The 20,245-nt window shown below is 42.3% G+C and overlaps 1 protein-coding gene across 3 annotated transcripts; it reads left to right on the top strand.

The window, feature by feature from the left end:
* Positions 1 to 1,921: 1,921 nt before the first annotated feature.
* rhobtb2a (Rho related BTB domain containing 2a) lies at positions 1,922 to 18,385 on the top strand. Of its 3 annotated transcripts, none has more exons than XM_014160152.3 (10): positions 1,922 to 2,296; positions 6,984 to 7,185; positions 7,536 to 7,639; positions 7,751 to 7,936; positions 8,172 to 9,115; positions 9,297 to 9,415; positions 9,608 to 9,758; positions 10,021 to 10,109; positions 10,289 to 10,399; positions 10,564 to 18,385. In XM_014160152.3, the coding sequence occupies exons 1-10, from the start codon at positions 2,235 to 2,237 to the stop codon at positions 10,612 to 10,614; spliced, it is 2,019 nt and encodes a 672-aa protein (XP_014015627.1). In that variant the 5' UTR covers positions 1,922 to 2,234; the 3' UTR covers positions 10,615 to 18,385. The 3 variants fall into 3 exon arrangements, with proteins under 3 accessions (XP_014015627.1, XP_014015620.3, XP_014015622.3); XM_014160145.3 differs by having other exon boundaries at positions 1,926 to 2,296; positions 10,289 to 10,394; XM_014160147.3 differs by lacking the exon at positions 1,922 to 2,296 and adding an exon at positions 2,903 to 4,001 and having other exon boundaries at positions 10,289 to 10,394.
* Positions 18,386 to 20,245: the final 1,860 nt, after the last annotated feature.

Consider the following 20,245-nt stretch of genomic DNA (forward strand, 5'->3'; position numbering starts at 1 on the left):
GCATCCAACCACAAGGCGCTACATATGGTAGTGCGTACAGCCTAGTACATCCCTGGGGCTAAGCTCCCTGCCATCCAGGACCTCTATATACCAGGCGGTGTCAGAGGAAGGCCCTAAAAATGGTCAAAGACTCCAGCCACCCAAGTCATAGACTGTTCTCTCTGCTACCGCATGTTAAGCATTACCGATGCTCCAAGTCTGGAACCAACAAGACCCTAAACAGCTTCTAAACCCAAGCCATAAGACTGCTAAATAGTTAGTTAACCAAATAGCTACCTGAACTATCTGCATTTACCCTTTGTGCACTAACTCTTTTGACTCATCACATACAATACGCAGTTGCTACTGTTTATTATCTATCCTGTTGCCTTGTCACTAGTTATATGTACATATTTATCTCAATTACCTTGTACCCCTGCACAATGACTCGGTACTGAAGCCAAGTTATCCTTACTCATTGTGTATATATTATTACTTGTTATTACTTTTCTAGGCAGCGAAAGCAGCGAAAGCAAAGGTCAGAGTAACATAACCAAAGCTAGAAAAAATAATTGATTAAGAGGGAAGCACTTTTGAAAAGGTTTCATTTAAAAAAAATAGTGCATTCATTTATGTTTCATACCGAGGTCAATTTTGTTTTATATTGGATATTCTGTGGATATTCTTTCGCCAATAGCTATTAAACCAAGCATGCCATAACTATGAAGATGGTGTGTTCTGAATCAGGGGTGGATGGAGGAAAATCCACACTTAAAAAAAATAATATATATAGTAAGATTTTGGATTTCATTCTTCAATAGCTCTTACACAAACGTGCCATGACTATGAATATGATATATTTTGAATCGGGGAGGATGGACAAAAATCCTTTATTTTTTTTCCTTTCAATTTTCAATAGCTCTTACACAAAGCGTGCCATGACTAGTATAAATACCGCTTAAAATTGTATGATATTGCAATAATAATAATAATACAAAGTTTTTGTCCATCCTCCCCAGATTCAGAATATATCGTTTTCATCTTCATGGCACGATTTGTCTAAGAGCTATTGAAGATTGAAATCCGAAATCGTATTATTTAAATCAAAAATCAAATTTTGATTTAACCTTTATTTAACTAGGCAAGTCAGTTAAGAACAAATTCTTATTTACAATGACGGTCTACCCCGGCCAAACCCGGACGATGCTGGGCCAATTGTGCGAAGGCCTATGGGACTGCAGTGACGCCTCTTGCACGAGATGCAGTGCCTCAGACCGATTTTTCTCTATCTGATTCAGAATATACCATCTTCATAGTCATGGCACGCTTGGTTCAATAGCTATTGACGAGAGAAAACCGAATATAAAACACATTTTAACTCGCTACAATACTTTTGTTTTTGCATTTCAAAATTATTTCCTTGCGATATTATTTATTTAGCACTCAATGGTTTGGGGTTATTCATGTTTTGCTTTCAATATCATTATTTTTGTTTGCAATACTAAGAATGTTGTTCTCAATGTCAAAATGTTTGCTTAATATTAAAGGCACAAAAGTCATTCCATACAGTGAGCTCTGTGTTTGGTCGATCCCTGAGTCCAGGTTGCAGCGAGTGATCATAAAATCGAATTCAAATTCCAGGACCAGAACTGTATTGACTCACAGTGCCACACCATGGCAGTCATAGCAACTTGTGACTGGTAAGTCCAGTCATCACATTATGTTTGAAATAGTCTACAGTTTTATGAGGTAGTTATACTAGTTATACTAGTTGATTGCTTATTTTAGACATGATCTTTGAAGTTTGGGCATAACCTTAATCATTATATGTCACATAGGCCGATAGTAGCCTAGCCTAGCCTAGTCTTTACAGTAGAATGTGAACCAAAAGTTACAGCAGCTAAATCGGCTAGCCTACGTTCGGAATGGGATTTTCTGGAGATTTGGGGTGGACCACAGTTTTGTAATGAATGGGTTTTTTGTTTGTGCGCGTGCCTCTATAAAAAGCTACGTAGGTGACTGGAGGTAGTTATTTGACGCTGCGTGGCGGAGGCTGGAGCTGCTGTTGACGGTACATACAGACTCAAAGCCCACCAGTGTCCTCGGTCACACAGTGATGATACGTTTATTATTTTTACCAAGTGGATTTTTCTAGTGTCTTGAGCAGCTGGTCGCCTATATTTAATCCACTAAATTTAACATTGCTGCGAAGATGAAGTTCAAACCAGGCTACGGTCAGGTGCAAGCCGCATCCCATGGAGCCCTCTTCTCGGTCTCAAACATCGGTCAATCCGATGCACCACTTCCTTATGTTGCGGTAAGGATAGGCCAATGGGTTAGTAGCCTATAATTATAGGCTATAATTATCGATACTTTGGCATGCACCTCAATAACACATAATGGCACAATAAGGAATCACTGGGTGTTACATAACGTAATGCAGTGGATCCGAATGACCAGTGACTCGGCTTGGTGGAAAACGCTTTCGCAGCAACCTGGGTGAATGCTATTAGCTAAATCCTTCTTAAATTGAACGTATGATGAGTTCTTGGCGCGGCTATATCCTATTGTAAAGACGCTATCATATGATCTATATGGCTATTTTATCCAATGAACGAAATCCTCTTAAATAATGTGGATTTTGGGCTATGATCTTTCAAACTTAGGCTACTAGTTATGACAGTCTAGTTTGCATCTAAAGCTGCTTAACTAAATGGTCATAGGCTCATTAGAATCTATACTAAATCCATAGTATAACTAAATAACTACGGCATTCTTCCTTGCAGACAAGATAGGCTAGTGCTAGACTTGCATATTTTATGCCACAGCCTGACGGACAGTTGGGTGGCCCCGGCGTTAAACAACGAGAGGTCTGAACTGCAGCTAAAGTGCCTCAGTCAGGTCTTGCTGATTGATGACGGGACTATCGGTATTTGCTAAAAGCAGTCTGCTTCAGACCGTGGCCAACATGCCAAACGAGAGAGAACGTCATTGGACTAAGGAATTTATTCTGCCAAAACAGTAGCATGATCATCAGTGATCCGGTAAACTGGCAATCCACCCCTGACTTCAGTGTGCGCCGACGTCCAAGATCCCCGCCTTCACCCATTCTGTAACTTAATATTGGAGCTATTTCATATGAATTGGCGTGCATTTTGAGATAGCCACTGTGAGACGATCCAATAATAGCCCTATATTGGAACTCAACCCACAGAGACCAAAAATACCTACACAGCAGTATACACTCGAATTTCGTCGAAACTCAAATGTCATCAGTTTCGCCGTGCTCATTGTGAAAAACAGTTGCATTGTTGCAACTCCTCGTTCTGGAGGTTGACTGGGTGTGCCTTTTTATAAATGAATATCACGAGGCAGATAGGAAGGACAACTGGTATGTTTTAATAATTGGCTTTCATTCACATGTGAAATTTCCCACGGTATAGTGGCTGGCTTGTTATGCTATGCTATTTTGTTGCCTCATGGTGCAGTCTGGCTGAGTCTGAACACATTGTTTACATTTTTGCGCGTGGCTGTCAGTCTACCATGGTTCCCCAATCGGTAGCCTGCGGACCAAATTCGGCTTTCTGACCATAAAAAACTATGTATAGCCTACTAAATGTATATATTTAACAATTATTCCAACTCGTTAATATATAGGCATATGTGATCGTATCCCAATGTAAATCAAAGTTAGAAAGTATTCTGTTTTTGTCAAATACTGTAGGCTATCTATTTGGGATTCTTGCGGTCTATTTGCCGTGTAGTCTACAAATTCTAACTATGTTCCGGCCCCCGAACTTCCGCTCAAGGAAAAATCGGCCCACGGCTGAATGTAATTTGGGACTCCTGGTAAACCTTATTCAGTTGCCATACCCCGTTAGAGTATAACGGGGTTACGATAGGTCTATGTTCTGTCAATCTATTGCCCATTGCATGGGTTAGCAGGGTATGACACAGAAGCAAGTCTGGTTCCCTTGGAAACTGAATAACGAGATCAGCAACCACCATTTTTGAGACGTGAGGTGAGGAAAAGTAGCCTGCCTATGTTTACCAATTCTCTCTATTTTATTTAGTCAGTGAGCCTTATTTGTAAATGGAGGATGTCCGTCTGACCTATGGTTAGATAGAGCTTCTTAGCAAGCCTAGAAAACTTAGACACTGCAAGGGAGGAATGCTTATATATGACTGATGGTGTAAATTAATCAAAAGAAAGATGTTGGTGTGAGTATTTTTGTTTAAAAAAACACTGTTATTCTGCATTGCCAGGCCTATTGGTAAGACCATGGCTGAATTTACTGAATGACATGCTTTGGTTTCAAGCGTTTTGTACAGGACTGTGATTTCAGCTGGATCCTTGCATAATGGCACTCCCTGTGGTCTGTTTTATTTGATCAAAGATGTATCTTATGGGGTAACAATGTGAATCATATACCATTTTGTTATGTTGAAAGTGGGTTATGTTGGAGAGAGATTGTGATGCTATTACACCTTGTCCAGGTAAATGTAATGTCCTCTCCTGTCAGTAAAACTTGGAATTTTAATCTGTATAAAATGAGAAGTGTCACATCCTGACCAGTAAAAGGGGTTGTTTGTTATTGTAGTTTGGTCAGGGTGTGGCAGGGGCTGTTTGTTTAGTGTGTTTAGTTTTTTGGGGGGGCAATGTTCTATGTTAGTATTTCTATGTCTGTCTATTTATTCTATTTCTTTGTTCAGGGTTTTTGGTTTGGCCTTCAATTAGAAGCAGCTGTTCTTCGTTGCTTTTAATTGGAGGCCATATTTAAGTAAGGTTTTTTTTTTTTTGTCACTGTGGTTGTGGGTAGTTGTTCCATGTATAGTGTGTTGCCTTACAGGACTGTCGTCGTCAATTGTTTGTTATTTTGTTAAGTGTTCACGTTTCCTTCTAAAATAAAAGATGAGTATACACATTCCCGCTGCGTTTTGGTCCACTCAATACGACGAACGTTACAGAACTAGCCACCAACAACGGACCAAGCAGCGGAGGAAGGAGCAGCAGAGGTATCTGGAGTCGTGGACATGGGAGGAAATTTTGGACGGGGCAGGACCATGGCACCAGGCTGGGGAGTACCGACGCCCTAAGGAGGAGCTGGAGGCAGCCAAGGCGGAGCGGTGCCGTTACGAGGCATTATACACGCTGATTGGCAAGTGCGAGAGGCAGCAGAGAGCACACGGGGAGTGTGGCTAGGTCAGGCAATAGACCTGAGCCAAGTCCCCGTGCTTATTATGGGGAGCGTTTGGTGGGGAGAAGAGCGCCGGTCTATGCGGAAGTGCGCACGATCTCGCCCATACGCACGCACAGTCCGGTGCGAGCGATACCAGCCCCCTGTAAGTGCCGTGCTAGAGTGGGCATCCAGCCTGGGAGAAGTGCGCCGGCACAATACATCTGGCCACCAGTGTGTCTCCTGGCTCCAGGCTACCCTGCGCCTGCTCTACGCACGGCAGCCATCAGTACTCTGCACAGCCCAGTTCGCCCTGTGCCAGCACTCCGCCCGTGCAGGGCTACTGTTACAACCCAGCCAGGATGGGTTGTGCAGGTTGTGCGCTCCAGACCTCCAGTGCTTATTCATGGCCCAGTGTATCCAGTTTCTGCTCCTCGCACTAGCCTTGAGGTGCGTGTCCCTAGTCTGGCGCCTCCAAAGCCAGCACCACGCACCAGGCCTCCAGTGCGTCAGCCCAGTCCAGTACGTCCTGCTCCTCGCACTAGCCCTGTGGTGCGCGTCCCTAGTCTGGTGTCTCCAAAGCCAGCCCCACGCACCAGGCCTTTAGTGCGCAGTCCCCGTCTAGAGCTTCCGGCAACGGCCCACAGTCCGGAACCGGCGGCGACGGCCCACAGTCGCCCTCCAGTCCGGAGCTCCCAGAGTCGCCTTCCAGCCCGAGGTCTCCAGCCCAGAGACTTCTGTAGGGGTATACAGGCATGAGCTTTCAAGGGGGGTGGGCAGGCTAGTTTATGGACCTAAGCCTGAGTAGTAGGATTGTGGAAGGGGGGGGGGGTGTAGCACAAGAACTGTGTTGTGTTTGTGTTTTGTGGTGCATCTGGGGTCTGCACCTTTTGGGGGGGGGGGGGGGTGTACTGTCACGCCCTGACCAGTAAAAGGGGTTGTTTGTTAGTGTTGTTTGGTCAGGGGGTGTTTGTTTAGTGTGTTTCTGGGTTTTTTGGGCAATGTTCTATGTTAGTCTATTTCTATGTTCAGGGTTTTTTGTTTGGCCTTCAATTAGAAGCAGCTGTTCTTCGTTGCTTTTAATTGGAGGCCATATTTAAGTAAGGGGTTTTTGTCACTGTGGTTGTGGGTAGTTGTTCCATGTATAGTGTGTTGCCTTACAGGACTGTCTTCATCAATTGTTTATTTTGTTAAGTGTTCACGTTTCCTTCTAAAATAAAAGAAGATGAGGATACACATTCCGGCTGCGTTTGGGTCCACTCGATACGACGAACGTTACAACAGGACTCAGATCCTGCCTGAGTATAACCAAGATGAAGGACAAATTGGGTTAGCAGAGTCTGTGCTTAATTTCAGGAACACGTCCTACTTGACTTCCAGAACTCTGAAATCACCAGGACGTCTGTTAAAATAGAGTAAGGAACGTCAGGGACCTTCTGAATTGGCACAGGCACTCAGCCACATTTTGAAGGCAGTCACAAGACTGACCATTGATAGCACTGTATACAGTGTGAGCAATGCAGATGAATCAGAGTCAGGGCTTATTGCAATATTGATCCCTCATACTGTTGTGATCAGAAGGAAGAATTCATTGATGGGGGTCAGAGGGGTTGTGATGAAGTGTAGTGTTTTGAACAAGCTCCTCAGTACATCTGATATTTCATCTCCAGTCGATTGATTGTTTTTGCATTATCGAGAGGTTAACCTGTAAGTAAGCATTTCAATGCACTGTGTACTACACGTGTATCATGTGTATATAACTAATAAACAAACTTGAACTTCATCCTTAGGTAAAATGCCAAACTCTGCTTTTCTCTGCCCTGACAGGCCCCAGTTGATGGATTCTGACATGGACTATGAGAGGCCAAACGTTGAGACTATCAAGTGTGTGGTGGTAGGGGACAACGCTGTTGGGAAGACCCGCCTTATCTGTGCCCGAGCCTGTAATGCAACACTGACTCAGTACCAATTGCTTGCTACGCATGTACCCACTGTCTGGGCCATAGACCAGTACAGAGTTTGCCAGGAAGTGAGTAGTGGAGTAACCCTTTTTGATTGTTATTTAATGAAAAACTTTATCTAAAACATATCCATTTGTCTTTTTTATAACATGTCTAATGAACTTGCTGAGAAAAGGTGCAGCTGCATAGTCTGAAATTAAGTGTTTGATCCACCAGCCAACTTGACCGTGAAGGAAAATAATACTGAAATCCTCTATTTTAAGTGCTACAGTTGTGTAAAACCTTGTTGCACTTTGATTAACCTGCAACACACAATGTTTACTTTGGGCTTAGTGCATTAGACTGGTGATCAGGTGTTAGTTTCAAACCCTGCTGTTGGTAATGTACGTGGATGTCATGGGTGTGTCTCTCCGGTCAGGTTCTGGAGCGATCTAGGGATGTGGTGGATGAGGTCAGCGTGTCGTTGCGACTCTGGGACACGTTCGGGGACCATCACAAGGACCGACGATTTGCATATGGAAGGTGAGATCAGTTGACCTCCTTGTTCACTCATACGAATCATGGAACTGGTGCAGTGTAAACCTAGTGGACATTTCATCTCTGTCCCTCCCGTAACCCCACTCATCACTGCAGGTCAGATGTGGTGGTTCTATGTTTCTCCATCGCCAACCCAAACTCCCTGTACCATGTGAAGACCATGTGGTACCCTGAGATCAAGCACTTTTGCCCCCGGGCTCCAGTCATCTTGGTGGGCTGCCAGCTGGACCTGCGTTATGCTGACCTGGAGGCAGTCAACAGGGCACGACGGCCACTAGCAAGGTGCCCTACAACTACTAAGTCCAGTGCTTTCAATCTCAAGTACTGCTTTTCAACTCAAGCATCTCAATTTTAAATTTGATAGCTTGTGATTTATATATTGATTGTGTCACCATTAGAAATGTAGGTTCCACATTTTACTAAGATTTGTAAACAATATACACTGTTATTTACCCTCAGGTTGATGCTGCTCTGAATCTTGTTAATGTTTGGCCTTTTTATGGTCATGTTCTTTCAGACCGATTAAATCCAATGAGATTTTGCCTCCAGAGAAGGGCCATGAGGTGGCCAAAGAGCTGGGAGTGCCATACTACGAGACCAGTGTTGTGGCTCAGTTTGGAGTAAAGGACGTATTTGATAACGCCATCCGAGCCGCCCTAATCTCACGGCGCCACCTGCAGTTCTGGAAGTCTCACCTGCGCAATGTGCAGCGACCCCTCCTCCAGGCCCCCTTCCTGCCTCCCAAACCCCCCCCTCCCATCATCACTGTACCACCTCCCCCCACCACCACCGAGGAGCATCCTGACCGTCTTCTAGAGGACCCCCTGTGTTCCGATGTCATCCTGGTCCTACAGGAGAAGCAGAGAATCTTCGCTCACAAGATCTACTTGGCCACGTCCTCCTCCAAGTTCTATGACCTCTTCATCCTGGATGCCCGACCTGAGGAGTCTGAGCGGCCCACGCGCGCCACCGCTCTGTCTGGCCGCGAGATGCTGATGCGGGCTGCAAGCTTCGATGTGTGTGAGAGCACTGACGAGGGCGACAGGACCAACCTGCGGGCCTGCACCAGTGATGGAACCCTGAGAGACTCTGAGGGAGGCCGGAGAGGCAGACTGCTGTCTACCTTGAGCAGAGCTTTTGTCAGCATTCAGGAGGAGCTGGTGGATGACCCAGTGACCTACAACCCCAGGCCTATGACCGTGGTGTACATGGACCAGTCCATGCAGCTGGGGCCCTTCCGCGCTGTGCTGCGATACCTGTACACGGGCCAGCTGGACGAGCATGAGAAGGAGCTGATGCACATTGCACACATTGCTGAGCTGCTGGAGGTCTTTGACCTGCGCATGATGGTGGCCAATATTCTTAACAACGAGGCCTTCATGAACCAGGAAATCACCAAAGCCTTCCATGTACGACGAACCAACAGAGTCAAAGAGTGCCTGGCCAAAGGCACCTTCTCTGGTGAGAGCACATGCAATTCTGAGAGCTTTTGTACACTCTGTGCTATTTCCGCTCTGGGATACAGAGGTCTGGAGATGGGAAAGAACATGCTGTTCAAAAACGGTATCAACCTTTGACAGGACTTAATAAATAATAGAGGAAGAAGAAGGTAATGGCAGTATGATTTCTCTTTGTGTTCCAGATGTAGCGTTCAAGCTGGATGATGGAACGATCATGGCCCATAAGCCCCTGCTCATCTCCAGCTGTGACTGGATGGCAGCTATGTTTGGGGGGCCCTTTGTGGAGAGCTGCACCAAAGAGGTAAGACAATCCTTTTCACCCTCTCACTGGAGCTACAGTGTGTTCCACTGTTTTCTTTTCTTAAACCTTGGTCTTGATCATGTGCACAATAACAAGACCTACTGCAAGTCCCCTAAATAACCAGATAAACAAACATCACAATAAAATTCACTAGGGAAGGAAAACCTGATGTTGCTCTGTCTGTTGTCTCAGGTGCTGTTTCCCAACACAACTCGCAGCTGTATGAGGGCTGTGCTGGAGTACCTCTACACTGGGCGTTTCTGTTCCCGCACTGACCTGGATGCCATGGAGCTCATTGTTCTCGCCAACCGTCTTTGCCTCCCACACCTGGTTGCACTTACAGGTCTCTAGTTGTTTTTGCGTACACCCTCTTAAACAAAGCCACATCTGTTGGCAAGACCTGCGCTCACATTGTAGACACACAGAGTATAACATGCACTTACTCTCTCTTCTCTTCAAATAGTGTCTATTAGGCTAGTATGTGTGTTCAGAGAGCTGTCTGTTCTAATATTTCTGTTACTTGGCATAAGTCTGTTGTGAGATAGATTTGGCAATATAATTCTGTTGATCTAGGTGATCTCCTGCGTGTTATGCCTCTGTTACAGAACTCTACACAGTGACAGTATTGATGGAGGCTGCTATGATGGGGGCTGATATTGATGGAGATGTGCTGGTGTACCTGGAGATGGCTCAGGTAAGATGGAGCCCTTGTTCATATTGCAGTTCTATAGGTGTATATATACTTAATACTGTTTTTCTCCAATATCACAAGATTTTCTAATTCTAATTTGTTTAACAAGTGTTGCACTTTTAAATGTAAGCTGTTATCATGTGCGGAATAAGGTCTTCTATAATGTCTTGTCTCTCTGGCAGTTCCACTGTGCCCAACAGCTAAGTGGCTGGTGCCTTCACCACATCTGCACCAACTATAATAGTGTGTGTCGCAAGTTTCCTCGAGACATGAAGGCCAAATCTACAAGTAACGTAAATACTAGCTAAAGATATGTGCATGAAACTACAACTTTCATTTAAATCTCCCATTGACATCAATGCAGGATGTTTTGAGAAGTTATCATTATCTTAATCATTTGTCTGCATATCTGTCTGCATTTAATCTTGCTAACGTTGTTGAGCCATGCCTCTTTCAGACAACCAGGACTACTTTGAGAAGCACCGCTGGCCACCAGTGTGGTTCCTGAAGGAGGACGACCACTATCAAAGAGCACGGAAGGAGCGGGACAAGGAGGACTTCCTGTACCAGAGGAGGCAGTGTAAACGCAAGTGGCTCTTCTGGAACCTTCCCTCTGCCAACTCTTCCTCTTCTGGTTCCAATGCTGTCATCTGATTGGCTCTCAGGGTACAGGCAAGGCCCACTGTGGGGATGACTTGGGAAAGTGGAGCATCAGCACTGTTGGCCAGACACTAGGCCCCCTCATTAAGGCCCTCCTTCATTTCTCTTTTTGCATCTGCAGCCAAGCTACACTCTCCCGGGTTTGCAGGGTCAGCTAAATCAAATAATGAACAAAATGAGCCTCTTTTGCTTTTTGTGTTAGCATATCCTGTCACATTGCAGTGCAGAGACCATGAAGCTAAAACCTTAAAGCTCAATGACTTCAACCTTATGAACAAGGCAAGGTAAATGCTGGTGCAGGTGACTGCTCAATATGGTGTTGATATTCCTGCATACACCACCAGGAGGAGAACGGAGGAAGTTATGAGAGGGATTTGCATCAGGTTACAGAACTGTGATCCTAAGCTCATGATAAACATTGACTGACTTGAATTGACAACCAAGTGCTTATTAGCTGCAACAGACAAATGGCAAAGACCAATGACCAGCAAACCAACACAGAAATCAAGTCTCAGTGATACAACACTTTGCCTTTAAGTGTTTGTACAATCTACCAAACCAGGATGTGTACAGTAAAATTATAACCACTCCTCAACCAGAAATATCAACAAAATGCATTACGTCTACATTACGATTAATCTATTAATGTCATGTAGGGCATCGTCTTAGACCATCTTCCCATTGGAAACCACTTTCTGTACAGAATTATGTTTTAAATAGTGGAGGTTTGACTCCTTTACAGTTATTACATATTTTAATGTTTGTATACAACTTGCACAGCTGACGTTGATATGAGTGTATACACGACCAGTGTTCTTGTGATGCAGGGGTTAAAGTGCTCTGTCACAACGACGGGTTTCCATCATATGGATGACACATGAGGTTTGATAAATGTATAGTACCAGTCAAAAGTTTGGACACCTACTCATTCCTGGGTTTTTCATTATTTTTACTATGTTCTACATTGTAGAATAATAGTGAAGGCATCAAAACTATGAAATAACACACATGGAATAATGTAGTAACCAAAAAAGTGTTAAACAAATCAAAATATATTTTATATTTGTCACGTGTGCACCCTCTCCGGCCTCTAGGTCCCCAGGCTGCTCGTAATGGCGCACACCTGTCACCAGCATTACGCGCATAATGACACTCACCTGGACTCCATCACGTCCTTGATTACCTACTCTATATACATGTCATTCCCTTTGGTTTCATGTCGGTTCGTGTTTCTTGTTTTGTTCATTTATTTATTAAATATATTCACTCCCTGAACTTTCTTCCTGACTCTGTGTACAACGCTACAATATTTGACATTCTTCAAAGTAGCCACCCTTTGCTTTGACAGCTTTGCACACTCTTGGAATTCTCTCAACCAGCTTCACCTCGACTGCTTTTCCAACAGTCTTGAAGGAGTTCCCACATGCTGAGCACTTGTTGGCTGCTTTTCCTTCAGTCTGCGGTCCAACATCCTAAACCGTCTCAATAGGGCTGAGGTCGGGTGATTGTGAAGACCAGGTCATCTGATGCTGCGTTCCATCACCCTCCTGCTTGGCCAAATAGCCCTTACACAGCCTGGAGGCGTGTTGGGTCCTTGTCCTTGTCCTGTTGAAAAACAAATGATAGTCCCACTAAGCACAAACCAGATGGGATTGTGTATCGCTGCAGAATGCTGTGGTAGCCATTCAGGTTAAGTGTGCCTTGAATTCTAAATAAATCACTGACAGTGTCACCAGCAAAGCACCCCCACACCACCACACCTCCTCCTCCATGCTTCATGGTGGGAACCACACATGCACAGATCATCCATTCACCTACTCTGCGTCTCACAAAGACGCGGCAGTTGGAACCAAGAATCTCAAATTTGGACTCATCAGACCAAAGGACAGATTTCCACCAATCTAATGTCCGTTGCTTGTGTTTTTTGGCCCAAGCAAGTCTCTTCTTGTTGGTGTCTTTTTAGTAGTGCAGCAATTTGACCATGAAGGCCTGACTCACAGTCTCCTCTGAACAGTTGATGTTAAGATGTGTCTCTCACTTGAACTCTGAAGCATTTATTTGGGCTGCAATTTCTGAGGCTGGTAACTCGTGAACTTATCCTCTGCAGCAGAGGTAACTCTGGGTCTTCCTTTCCTGTGGCGGTCCTCATGAGGGCCAGTTTCATCATAGCGCTTAATGGGGTTTTGCGACTGCACTTGAAGAAACTTTAAAAGTTATTGAATTTTTCTACATTAACTGGCCTTCATCTCTTTAAGTAATGGTGGACTGTCGTTTCTCATTGCTTATTTGAGCTGTTCTTGCCGTCATTTGTTAAAAGACCATCTAATGTATACCAACTCTACCTTGTCACAACACAACTGATTGGCTAAAATGCATTAAGAAGGAAAAAAATTCCATAAATTAACTTTTAACAAGGCACACCTGTTAACTGAAATGCATTCCAGGTGACTACCTCATGAAGCTGGGTGAGAGAATGCCAAGAGTGTGCAAAGCTGTCTTCAAGGCAAAGGGTGGCTGCTTTGAAGAATGTCAAATAGAAAATATATTTTGATTTGTTTAGCACTTTGTTGTTTACTACATGATTCCATATGTGTTATTTCCATAGTTTGTCTTCACTATTATTCTACAATGTAAAAAATAGTAAAAATAAAGAAAAACCTGGAATGTGTAGGTGTTTCCAAACCTTTGACTAGTACTGTGTGTATGTATATATCTCAGCAAAAAAAGAAATGTCCTCTCACTGTCAACTGCATTTATTTTCAGCAAACTTAACATGTGTAAATATATGTATGAACATAAGATTCAACATCTGAGACATAAACGGAACAAGTTCCACAGACATGTGACTAACAGAAATTGAATAATGTGTCCCTGAACAAAGGGGGGGTCAAAAGTAACAGTCAGTTTCTGGTGTGGCCACCAGCTGCATTAAGTACTCCTCCTCCTCCTCATGGACTGAACCAGATTTACCAGTTCTTCCTGTGAGATGTTACCCCATTCTTCCACCAAGGCACCTGCAAGTTCCCTGACATTTCTGGGGGGGGGAATGGCCCTAGCCCTCACCCTCCGATCCAACAGGTCCCAGACGTGCTCAATGGGATTATGATCCGGGCTCTTTGCTGGCAATGGCAGAACATGGACATTCCTGTCTTGCAGGAAATCACGCACAGAATGAGCAGTATGGCTGGTGGCACTGTCATGCTGGAGGGTCATGTCAGGATGAGCCTGCAGGAAGGGTACCACATGAGGGAGGAGGATGTCTTCCCTCTAACGCACAGCGTTGAGATTGCCTTCATTGACAACAAGCTCAGTTTGATGGATGCTGTGACACACCGCCCCACACCATGACGGACCTTCCACCTCCAAATCAATCCCGCTCCAGAGTACAGGCCTCGGTGTAACGCTCATTCCTTCAATGATAAACGCGAATCCGAATATCACCCCTGGTGAGACAAAACAGCGACTCATCAGTGAAGAGCACTTTTTGCCAGTTCTGTCTGGTCCAGCGATGGTGGTTTGTGCCCATAGGCGACGTTGTTGCCGGTGATGTACCGATCCTGTGCAGGTGTTGTTACACGTGGTCTGCCACTGCGAGGACGATCAGCTCTCCGTCCTGTCTCCCTGTAGCGTTGTCTTAAGCGTCTCACAGTACGGACATTGCAATTTAGTGCCCTGGCCACATCTGCAGTCCTCATGCCTCCTTTCAGCATGCCTAAGGCACGTTCACGCAGATGAGCAGGGACTCTGAGCATCTTTCATTGGTGTTTTTCAGAGTCAGTAGAAAGGCCTCTTTAGTGTCCTAAGTTTTCATAACTGTGACCTTAATTGCCTACCGTCTGTAAGCTGTTAGTGTCTTAACGACCGTTCCACAGGTGCATGTTCATTAATTGTTTATGGTTCATTGAAGAAGCATGGGAAACAGTGTTTAAACCCTGTACAATGAAGATCTGTGAAGGTATTTGGATTTTTACCAATTATCTTTGAAAGCCAGGGTCCTGAAAAAGGGACATTTATTTTTTTGCTGAGTTTATGTATGTGTATATATACAGTTGAAGTCGGAGGAATGGGCCAAAATTCACCAAACTTATTGTGGGAAGCTTGTGGAAGGTACCCAAAACGTTTGACCCAAGTTAAACAATTTAAAGGCAATGCTACCAAATACTAATTGAGTGTATGTAAACTTCTGACCCGCTGGGAATGTGATGAAAGAAATAAAACCTGAAATAAATATTCTCTATACTATTATTCTGACATTCCACATTCTTAAAATAAAGTGGCGATTCTAACTGACCTAAAAAAGGGAATTTTTACTGGGATTAAATGTCAGGAATTGTGAATAACTGAGTTTAAATGTATTTGGCTAAGGTGTATGTAAACTTCTGACTTCAACTGTATATATGTATAGGGCAGGGGGGAATTCATATTTTGTGTAGGGGAAAAAAAACACTCCAGGCCACACTTAAATGTCTAAAACTAGATAGAAAGCATGTAGAAATTATAATGGACATTTTAGAAAATATTTAACTGCCCTTTTTCTGGCCCACAAATAGATTTTGACAAACAAATTGGTCATTAAAAAAACGGTGCAGCCCTCTGTTGAATTTCGAAATCCCGATGTAGCCCTTGGGCCAAAAAGTTTTCCAGCCAATCTGAGATCAACTTAAGTTTCAGTCATGGGATTTTTTGTTGTTGCTTTAACCCAAGTGTGATGTGCTCTTGTGACGTGTGGCTACTTGCCAGAAAAGGGCTTTCTTTTACACAGCCACATTCAACATCTTTTGACAAGACACAAGAGAACCTCATTCACAGAGTATCGTTCAGCATTTACTTTTGGAAACGCCATCAAACACAAACGAAGCTCACCACTAGCTATTTGTTGCAACAATGGAATGGCTTTGCACTACCAAGTTTTCTGCGTCCTGATGAGAAGAGCACCGAGGCTACTACAGTGCTGTACACAGGTGTCTGACATATGCTGCAAACAATCTAAATATGATTGGAGAGCTCATAGGATGAGAATAATAGCAGCACTGCAAGACAAGTTTGAAAGGAAGATGAGTTGAAATTCTTAGAGCAGGGGTGTCAAATATACAGCCCGCGAGGGAGTCCAATCCAACCCAGGGCAAAATGAGTTTGACACACCTGCCTTAATGTACACTGAAGAGATATATGTGAAGATATCTGAAGTGTATGTTTATCTCCCTGTTGTCATTTCACCGAAGACAACCCACAGTATTGTTTTGATTTATAAGCATGGTGCTCATTGAATATTGAGTATTTACAGCAGGTGTATATATATTACCAAAAAAAACTTTACATGAAGTTGTCTCCATTACATAACAGTGCCCTTGAATTACTATAGAACGATGGTGGTAACTGACTGGAAATAATATGTATGTATAACAAAACTTTACTTGTTTCATACACATACTTATGAATGCTGCTAATTTATTATCAAAGAAATTTAAAATCCATGTTTTGTGCTATTTGGGCAACTTAATGTAGTGTGATAGTCTACTAGATTTCTGTTTGTTTTATGGATAGTTATTTGTAATTTTCACTTTTCTCCAAATGCTTGTGCTGACCTCTGGTTACATGTATGGTATGCAGGCAAACTGCTTTGAGTCAAAAGAAGTGGCACTACAGCTTGGGAATGAAAATATAACCTGGAGCACCCTCCCAGCTAATATAATGTAGGCTACTGAGAAGCATTTCGTTGTGAAATAATACAAAAAAATAATTATAGACACTAGACATTGGATTTTGTAGGATATTGTAGGATAATTGTAGGATATTGTTCTCCTCCATGCATTTCGAAATTATAATCCCTTATGACACCCTCAAAATGAGCTTTCCAGTCATTTAAATGCCATGACTCCACTTACAAAGCTAACATTATATCTCAAAATGTTGCTTAAATCTTCATTTAATGCAATTTAACTGCATGTACATGGCTGATCTGTATAATCTGTAATTTAAGGTATAGATAATGGAAGTATAGGTAGGAGCACAAGCCAATAGCTTTACATTTTTAGATAAAGTTCATATGTGATTTTTTGCTATAATCTAATTGAAAAAGGCAGTTTTGACATATGTATCTAGTGAAAGGATAAGTCACTTGGCATACCATCCCGACTCATAACCATTTGAATCATCCTGTATTGTACTGTACATCAGAGTACGTAGGCTTGATTGTGGTCAATGTTCTGTTTTGTCAAATAGTGAAATTATTCATTGTGTTGTAATTGTTGGACTGAAAAATGGTTCGTGTTGAAATAGTTGAACGTCCTCTATTTTTTTGACTGGTAAATGTTGCATCAATTAACCACTGTCTCACTTTGAAATATTGTGTAAATCATATGTTTTATAGAATGTACCCTTAGATCATTTGACGTTTTGATTCGGGCCTAATTCTTTCCATTAGTTTAATCCATTCCACTTGACAATTGACATTTACATGCTGTGGTTGAAATGCATTTGATGCACTGCATCCAAGAAGACACCTCATGCCTTAATGTATAGTGTGTGTGAGACATCGACTGTAGATGGTGTTACTGTGGTCTCTAGTTTGTGTGTACTAAAGATGTCAACGTACCATGGTACTGAAGGCTTTGTGTATATGTAATTGTACATATCTGAGTATGGAATCAATGTGTGTACACTTGAGAGAATCGTGAGCTCTGCTTTTGTTATTTTAGTTAGTGTTTAGGTTTATTATTTTCATGCTCTGAATGGAATGTTTAGTAGTAAACCATTTTTTACCATTCTAATATCACACCAATAGATTAACACAATGACAAGCCCACTAGAAAACATACTCATCGGTTGGAAAATTCAGCACACCCCCATCAAATGAATGCAGAGAATACCAATTCTAATTTGTTTCCTGATCATGAACTCCACTGTGGAGAAATACCAGTATTATCATTTCAATGGATGGTATTGACTTGGTGTGGGCATTAAAAGTTGGATTATAAATCAAAAGCATAGATAATGGCCAATTCTTTTTTTAGACTGCCTGTTATAATATGGCCGAGAAAATAAAACAAGCTTTTAGCTGTACATATTTCAGCATAGATAATAGCTGATTTTGTGCATTATGCAGGACATAGTGTTGTTAAAACCATAAATGCACACTTCATTATGTAGACTGATAGCCTTCTTCAATTTTCACTGAATTACATTATGGGGGTATGACATGTAGACCTACATAGCTCATGTGCGTAGATGAGTAGACAACATCAGGTGTTAAAAATTGAAAATATATTATGACTAGATTAAAAGAAAAGTTATAACTCCGAACTTTTGAAACTCTTTACCATAGGTGCTATATTACTGCTGCAGAGAAGCACAAACCAAAGGGAGCTTGTAGCAGCACCAGGACAAGAATCTGCTGCACAATCAATTGCATAGATATAAAGAAGCCTTCTATTGAAATGTTTTCTCAGTGTTAATAGCCTGGTCTGACATTTTCCCTCGTCAACAGGTATTTCTTTTTGTGTTCTGGAGAGTTACAGATGTTTGTATTGTTTGTTAAGAGCTGTAAATCTGGAGTTCTGTAGCATGTGTTCTTGAAATGTGTAAATAGTGTTATAATAAATCTAAAGTAGCAGCCTGCACATGGATGTCTCCGTTTATGACTTTGTATATTGAAACTTGTCCAATAGCCAAGCAGGACGTGAGTGAACGATCTCAACTGACACATCTCCAGTCATCTGTTGTTGCTGACAGGCTATGATGCTGCATGTGGTCCAAAGTGTTCGAACTCTCTGTGGCTGCTGGGCTTTCTGAGGTGCATCAGGTTGCAGGGATCAGGCCAGACTCTGACAATGAGCCCATTGGATGCTTTGTGCAAGTAAGCACTGTATCTTCTTGGGATGATCTAATGCCATGCCCTTTACCAATGCAGACGTTCTATGATCCTGCATTACTCAGGGATGAGATTGGAAGATGACTGCCTTGTGTAAGTAAACAACTGTCCTTTTCTTCATTGGGGGGTTAGAAGTGACTGATCGTCCCTGGGGATCGTCAACTCAGAGAGAAGATCAGCAAAGAACAGGGTTCTCTATAGATAAAATACAACTGCCTAGCCAGCGCAGAGAAAGGTGAGAGGAATCTATAATGCATCTGATTCCAAAATATCATTTGAATTAACTTCTTTATTTTAACACTAGAGCGCACTAAAGCACATAGAAATAGATCAAGTCAAATTGTTATAATAATTATTCAGGCCTCAGTCAGTGAATGCAGTGATGATGAGCAATTTTGTTGTCTTCGGTGTGTACAATAAACATATTCATCAAACTCTTTAATTAATGATACAACATTAGGCTTGTCACTATTTTTCACTCTGGTTCGTCTCTGAGGCCTTTCTTTACGTTCTTCTCCTTTGTCAGTGTTGTTATAACCAATGTTGACCAGAGGGTGGTGCAAGCACCCTATATTTTACACAAATGTTTCTTAGCCTAAATGCTGAAGATGCATTGTGATTTGAAATCATCTTTTATATAGATTTGATGTGTTATATACAGACTTAAATTACTGATGATTAAATGTTGATTATTATACAGTACAATAGGCAAATAAATTGATCACTGTATTATTTGTTTTCTGTGATAGATACAGATTATTCAGTAATTCAATCATAGAACATTTTTATTTTACTGGAATAAAATCAGTGTAATATACAGTATGATTCACAACATCACTAAGATCTGGTATAATATGCTTTAAAATAGTAGAGACCGGTGTATGTAACAGCATACATTCATTTATTATTGTATTATCACTATGGATTTGACTCAGAGTTGCAAAATGCGCATAGAAAATCTGCAGATTTTCAAGGTACAATGTGGAAATAATATTTTTTACATTTTATATACTGGCAAACTATGGAATAATCGTACTGTCATTTATCATGTCACAAAAGGTGACACCACCAGCACATCCCTTGATAAGCATTAGCCTACTCATATTTTAAATGCATTCGGCATTAGCACCAAAGATAAAGACGTGATGTGATAGGGAACAAAATACAGTTTATCAATAGCTCTTAATGTCACAGTAAAAAGAGACAATGGTTTGAACAGGTGTGAAGACCTGCAGGTGTACCGATGAGCAATGCATTACTTTTGTAATGGACCCAATGGCAAGTGTGGTTCAGTTTGAGAGATGGAGTTCAAAATCTAGAGCCCCTTGTGAAACTAAAGATGAAACAAAATCAACTCTGACAAAATCTCGTATCTTTAAATCAAAAACTAAAATTGAAAGCCACCTCGATTTAGGAGGTAGTTTATAAATTCCAGAGCTAAGCAGTCTAGCTTGAACATGATCTATTGCCCTTATGTCGGCCAAACTCCAATTGATGTATGGTCGTATTATCTATAATGCTGTCTTACATGATTCCCTTTTGGTAGAAGACAGCAAAACAGATTACATGTTATATCAAATCAATACAAACTTTATTTACTGGGCTTTGA

The sequence above is a fragment of the Salmo salar genome, chromosome 20 (assembly GCF_965601325.2).
Source record: "Salmo salar chromosome 20, fSalSal1, whole genome shotgun sequence".
Taxonomy (NCBI): Eukaryota; Metazoa; Chordata; class Actinopteri; order Salmoniformes; family Salmonidae; genus Salmo; species Salmo salar.

Coding starts and splice junctions, on each gene's coding strand:
- rhobtb2a (XM_014160145.3), top strand. CDS start 2,235: ATGGAGCCCTCTTCTCGGTCTCAAACATCGGTCAATCCGATGCACCAC. Junction 9,116..9,296: donor GGCCAAAGGCACCTTCTCTG/GTGAGAGCACAT, acceptor TTTGTGTTCCAG/ATGTAGCGTTCAAGCTGGAT. Junction 9,759..10,020: donor ACACCTGGTTGCACTTACAG/GTCTCTAGTTGT, acceptor CCTCTGTTACAG/AACTCTACACAGTGACAGTA.